Raw genomic sequence first — 6395 nt, 5'->3', positions numbered from 1 at the left:
GTAACATGTGTACATGGTAATTTCACAGCTTCAGATCGAGCTTCTAAATCGAGTTATAAATACTATTTGATAGTATTAATCATCAATCCTACCTGTCTACTATCAGGCCTCTTCTCCCCTCTCAATGGGTTTATCTAAGATCTACCTCAACCTCTTCTGTGCCATCATCGCCCTTCTTGGTCTGGCTCTCACTGCTATCATCGCTGGTGTCCTCATTTACCCCATAACCCGTCCTATTCCAGCTTGGTACGTCTACCTCGCCGGCTTCGCCCTCTCGATCAGTCTGCTGATCTTCGCTGCATTGGGTATCAGCCGTTCCTCGACGATCAAAGCCTATCGTGAGGGCATCTCCAGTGTGCTTTTCATCGCTATCATTTACGCTGCTCTCACTACATTTGCCGGTCTATGGCTATCCAGCTGGGCTGCGGATTTCTTCGAAGTCGCTCGTAACGGTATTGACTCTACCAAGTTGTCCAAGGCTGCTATCTCCATCATTACTGAGGTTGAAAAAGACTTCACTGGCGTCTACGTGAACGCTGGGTGCCATTTTGGAGGACAGATGACTCGAAATTTTGATGGTAAATTCTCGAAAGTACAATGTGATCATGAGCTAACACAGAAGGCTTTGAACGCTGTCGCCACCACTCCTCAGCCGGCTAAGGAGTCTGGCAGGGAATATCTCATGTGCTTGTCGTTTCCAAGACAGCAGGCGAACAACGTTAAAGGCGTGGTGAGTAATGGGACCCTGTGGCTTCCTCTACAACTATTAACTACCCTATAAGTCTGCTCTGTTTGAGATCTTACAGTTGATGATCATAACTCAATCCACGTAGAGTTGTTGAGGGTATTCATTCTCCAACGTCCATGAGTCAAAGTTGGGATAGTCGCTCGTGGATATTTATAAATGGACGAGAGTACAACATGTGTGTTATTCGAGTTGGTTTTCCTCAGACTGGCCTCTGGTGTAGAACAGGACAAGCGATGGTGAATAACATCGCAGCTATCACCCTCTGGTCAGCCGTCATCATGTTTGTGGTGGCACTTCTTTTCCTACTTGCTGCAGCTGCTACATGGCGACAGAAGAGGAAGGGCATTAGGGAACAGGTGGGCTCATGCGGTCGTGTTACTGATCATTCCTCATTCTCAGATGCCTCGTGGCTTTGGTGAAACTGCGCCTTTGATGGTTCCAGGCGCGAGAGTGGTATATGCTTAGAATGTCTTTGTTGATGATTAAATGTTCATCAATCGTGGTTTGTCGAATTCCAGTGCTCCCAATGAGTATCTATAGCTCAGCTACTTCACCAGCTTCATCAACTAATTGTGCTATCCAGCCCTTGGCCTTTTCCACTACACCGCTCCCTTCCATTGCACCCGATCGAGGCCGTTATAATATGTTATGTCGAACTACCAACATTGAGCTCCACTCGTTATGAAATGATCTATTCGAACTAGTATCCGTGAATACAACCATAGGCCGAGGAGGAGGCGCACAGAGGGTGAATAGATTCAACTTGACCACCCACGTTTGATGTTAAAACCAAAGAGTGAACTGCTCATGGCATTCCGCTTTGGTGGTTATGGGGTGACCACACAGTGTGTGAGAATTGATGGTTAGGAGGAGACCCTAGCCGACGAGTACAGGTTGACACAGAGGGGATCTTGGAGTAGTGGCATAGCCGCCCCGCTCCGAGGAATCTATCTTACTGAGGCGTATCTTGGAGTAGTGGCATAGCCGCCCCACTTTGAGGGATTGATCTTACTGAGGCGTATCTTGGAGTAGTGGCATAGCCGCCCCACTTTGAGGGATTGATCTTACTGAGGCGTATCTTGGAGTAGTGGCATAGCCGCCCCGCTTACCGACATTGAATCCCCCGCGTATATAAGCCCATGGCTACATCAATCCCCTCCTCCTCCTCCATGACATCATTGGATGATTAGCTATGCACGCATGCACAAGAAGGAGATAGAATGGATGTGTGATGTGGCAGTAGAGCACCAGGCCATGATAACACTCATGAGCTTATAGGGGTAGCTAAGGAGACTTAAGGGGGAGTGACTTAAAAGGAGAGGGCGAACTATCATTAGCTGTGGATGATCTTAGGAAGCACGCAAGCACATAGATGGGCTCAGAATCCCATAACAAACTGTACCGTCGGGGGGTACTACAGGTGTGCTCCACTAATAAATAGAGCTTATCCAGTAATAAAGAGAGGAGCCGCCTCAGGAGCTCCTAGTGGGGATTCAACATAGACACCTTCGGCCTAGAATTCTCAGTATCAATGTCTCCCTGCACGCATGCACGATATTGTGACGCGGCTAAGGTGGGGCTTGAAACTCCTATCACTAGAGCTTTTGACCACTTCAATGACTGACACGGACAGTATATCAGCATCGGATTCCCACAAGCAGTTCGAGGATGCGAAGCCCAAGGGTAAGGTTCTCCTAGATTTTGACACAGCTCCCCTACCACCAAGAGGCAATGTTCTCACCGGTTGGTCGACTTTGACCAAGTCGATCATCGGAGCTGGTATGCTGAGCTTTTCTGATGCACAGGCTGTTTGTGGGTGGGCATTGGGTCTCGTCCTTCTGGTCGTCTTTGCCCTCTTATCTCACTTCTCCTTACACCTGATAAGCAGGTGTGCCATGAAGATGCCCGGTAAAAGGCTGAGCTACAGTACCTTCGCTGTGTTTGCTGGTTATCCAAGCATGCCACTATTCATCGACTCCCTCATGTTCATCCACAATGCCGGTATCGATACCGCTTACCTACAGGTCTTTTCTAGCCTTGGTTTGGCCCTTATCGAAACCTGGTCCCCCGGTTCAACAAGCGAGACTAGATTCTGGATCCGAGTTGGTCTCATCGGTTTCATCCTCCTTCTGCTCTTGCCCATCTGTTTCCTCAAGAGAATAACATACACTGCCATCACCAACTTCATCGGACTCTGCCTTTTCCTCTATGCAGTAGCTGCCGGTGTTATCTACTCCTTCAGTGTAGACGAACAAGTCGGGGAGCGCTACGTCGGGATACCGCCGACCACAACCATTTGGTCGATTTTGTCGGTTTTTCCGATCTTCATTTTCGGCTACTCTTGTCACTTCAATCTGCCTTCGGTTGCCGAGGATATGGTCAACCGCGACATGAAGAAGTTGACTACCACATCGGTCTCCTCTATAGCGGTCGCCCTTATCTTCTACGCCCTCGCAATGACAGCGCCTTACTACGCTTTTGGTGATACAGTCGAGTCCAACTTTTACCTCAACTTGCCGATATCCAACATCGCCATACACATCGGTTATATCGCTCTACCATTCGCCGTGCTCACTGCGTTCCCATTGTTGCTCTTCCCAGCAAGGCAGTCCATCTCGAGTGTTGTGACCTATTACTTCCCTAATCTACAGGATACCCTAAAGTTGCATATCGGAACGACAGTATCATTCCTAATCATCTGTACGGTTCTGGCAATCATCTTTGAGGACCTTGGTGTTACCATTCAGTTCATCGGCATCATCGGTACCAACTTCCTCGCTTTTGTAATACCCTGCTTTGTCTACTTGAACATATGCCTCGTGCGCCCGGGTGAGGGTAGTGCTGATCGGAAGGCATCGTGGAGGGAAGTGTTCGGCCATCAGTCTGTTGAATGGTATCTAGCCTTAACCCTCTTTGTCACTAGTATACTCTTTTTCCCTCTCTGCCTCACAGGACTATTGTACAGCCTCATTGTCAGTTGAATGGTGTCTATAAAAGACACAACATTCCTGATAGTTTTTTCACCAAAGTGGTGATAACCATTGTTTCCGCGCAAGCAGGAAAACTCTGGTTTTCTTTCATCAGAGATTCGGATCTCGTTATTAGAGGATTATCTTATATAAAGGGGGAATTATCACATCACTTTTCTCGCTATCAAGTTTCACATCTCCCCGAGGTTTTGAATAGTGTTGCTAAGTTATCCACATCGGGGGTTCGAAATCTTGGGAGTTTACAACTATTGCTGGCCGCTTTTGAGATGATGAATATGAAATATCCAGCGCGTGGTCGGACGTAGAGTGGTGGAGCGACAGACCGGAACCCATGGAGGCATGTGGCATGCGGGTGAAACTGGAGACCAAAGTCACTGGACGCTTCATTCGCCCCAATGTGTTAATAATACATTTATCAGGATCGTCACGTGCCTTGGTGGAAGACAAAAATTTAAAACTTTTTACGCCTGTCGAGATCAAAGATAATAAACTTCGCGTTCCGTTTGCATTGAATATCAGTGACTTTCACGACGCATTCATCATCAATTCTCCCTCTCACATTTGGATGATATTCTCCCAAAGACAAGCCAGTTAAGATGCTCTTTTTGAATGACATGCAGGCCATGATATTCTGAGCCCTTTTGGGTTGTACGATACACCGTTGGAGATTACTGTAAATGTCCACCTCATTATTCGCAACGTTCGGTGTACTCATCTCAAAACAAGTCTCCCTTCGTCGTGTTGCTACAATGAAGTTTTAGCCGTTTGACCCAGTACTTGATAGTATGTGAAAAACGTCGGTGAGATGTGTGTTCTCGCGAAGTGAATTGTGAGCATGTTTTTTTTCATATCACAGGTGGAACTTAACGCAACAGAGGCGCTCATATGACATCACCGAAAGATATATGCAGACAAAACGAGACGTACACTCCGGTCTCCCGGTCATCTCGATGTACTTATCATTCTACGCGGTTACACGCATTGCTAATTGCATTGTCGCTTCCCTCATTCAAAGTGCTCGGTTCGAGATTGCTATCTAAGGCCTTTAAGCACCCCCCGGTTGTGATCGCGCGCGCCTTCCTTAAAATGTTGTTACTGTTACTAATCGCTGCGAAAGACCGATGGAATTCCATCATACCAACTACTGCAACAACAACAACAACAACAACCAATTTCGCGTTTAAAGTTGGAAACGTCAGTTCACTTCTTCTGCTCCGAGACTCCTCATCCGAATGGCGGCCAAGCGTGATGCGATAAAGCGCATAAATATCTCGCCCTAACACGGAAGCGCATACACGTACGGGGAAATTGGTGGGCGGAGGAGAACTAAAATCCAATCTTTCCCAATAAAGAGCAAACGCCATTCAGTTGAAAGCCTATGAACTTCCAATCTGATAAGCCCAGCATTGTTCGCATATTCACACTTAGAATGATATAGGTCGGCTTTGGAGATTTCAAGCCGACATACGAAGTGTATCCTTCACATTGAATATTAAAAACGGCGCTAACAGAAATCTTTCATAGTAGTATTCTTGCCTCGCCGTTTCGGTCCTTCAACACATCCATCGCTTTTCCATCTAGTTCATGCAATTGGACGATATCTCCTTCCAACTTCAACTCCGATTCGATCGCCTGCACACAGCCCGAGGGAGCCTGAAAAGCCCCGAGAAAGATTCGAACCAGAGTGACTACCACTAAAACAAGATGCTCTACCACTAGACCATCTCATCACCCCAAACAGACGCTACCTCGTCCTTTCGTCCGTTAATCAATACCACTCTTTGAGTAACTCGGCGTTTCTCCTCCGGACCTGATTCCCATCCACTAACATAGGCCACTTTCAACCCACCCCTACACGCCAACGGCAACTCGTCCGGACTTAACACAAACAAACCCGCAAATTCCTCTTCCATTCTCCTCCCAATCTCCAACGCAATAGTACCTTACAAAAATGGCAAACATGAAACGCTTCGCTCCGCCCTCACCTCCTTGGCCAACACCAAGGAAAGCAATTTCGTTGCTTTTCCATCCACATGTTTGTATCAGCGACGATGCGATATATTCCGACAATCGATTCACCGCGTTAACGGCGGAGTCCTTCAACGAATTCTGATACAAAACTTCATCCGAAAAACCAAATAAACCACAACGATAATCTTCAAAACTCTTTAACATTTTGTCCATCTCTCGAGAAAAAAAAGTGAAACCTCAACCAGTTTTGAATAGGACTTTCCATACAGTACGCGCAAACTGAGCGGGAAAGTTCATTGCGTCTTAAGACAAGTTTCGAGCAAATTCTTTTACCATTGTTGTTCATGAGGTTAGGTTGAAAGATGAACTTCTTTTCATAATGATTGTTGTAGATGGCGAGTACTGTATTGAATATTGAAATTAGATCATTCGAATTTGAAAGCGATTGATATTGCAACTGTGTTGGAGTAGGAATATATGTAATCGCTTTCCTCAGCTGCTGAGCTCAGAAGAGTTTCCTATACAGTGTTGGAGTAGTAGGAATATATGTAATCGCTTTCCTCACCTGCTGAGCTCAGAAGAGTTTCCTATACAGTGTTGGAGTAGGAATATATGTAATCGCTTTCCTCACCTGCTGAGCTCAGGAGAGTTTCCTATACAGTGTTGGAGTAGGAATATATGTAATC

General features: G+C 46.4%; 3 protein-coding genes across 3 annotated transcripts in view; all 3 read left to right on the top strand.

The window, feature by feature from the left end:
* Positions 1–124: 124 nt before the first annotated feature.
* On the top strand, positions 125–1213 carry Pmar_PMAR000619 (hypothetical protein; the record flags this gene model as incomplete). Its single annotated transcript, XM_002766483.1, has 3 exons — positions 125–730; positions 952–1104; positions 1148–1213. 3 exons carry the CDS (start codon positions 125–127, stop codon positions 1211–1213), a joined length of 825 nt encoding a protein of 274 aa, XP_002766529.1.
* A 1145-nt stretch (positions 1214–2358) lies between these two features.
* On the top strand, positions 2359–3883 carry Pmar_PMAR000618 (10 transmembrane domain, possible aa transporter, putative). The gene has a single exon (XM_002766482.1). The coding sequence runs from the start codon at positions 2365–2367 to the stop codon at positions 3727–3729; it is 1365 nt and encodes a 454-aa protein (XP_002766528.1). The 5' UTR covers positions 2359–2364; the 3' UTR covers positions 3730–3883.
* A 2218-nt stretch (positions 3884–6101) lies between these two features.
* Positions 6102–6395, top strand: part of Pmar_PMAR000617 (10 transmembrane domain, possible aa transporter, putative) — a gene marked incomplete at both ends in the record, with an annotated part of 1700 nt that continues 1406 nt past the window's right edge. The window contains one exon of the mRNA XM_002766481.1: positions 6102–6108. Coding sequence (XP_002766527.1) covers positions 6102–6108 — 7 coding nt within the window. The remainder of the gene's footprint in view (positions 6109–6395) is intronic.

The sequence above is a fragment of the Perkinsus marinus genome (assembly GCF_000006405.1).
Source record: "Perkinsus marinus ATCC 50983 genomic scaffold scf_1104296972806, whole genome shotgun sequence".
In the NCBI taxonomy this organism is placed as follows: Eukaryota; Perkinsozoa; order Perkinsida; family Perkinsidae; genus Perkinsus; species Perkinsus marinus.
This window is presented reverse-complemented; position numbering and strand designations above follow the sequence as displayed.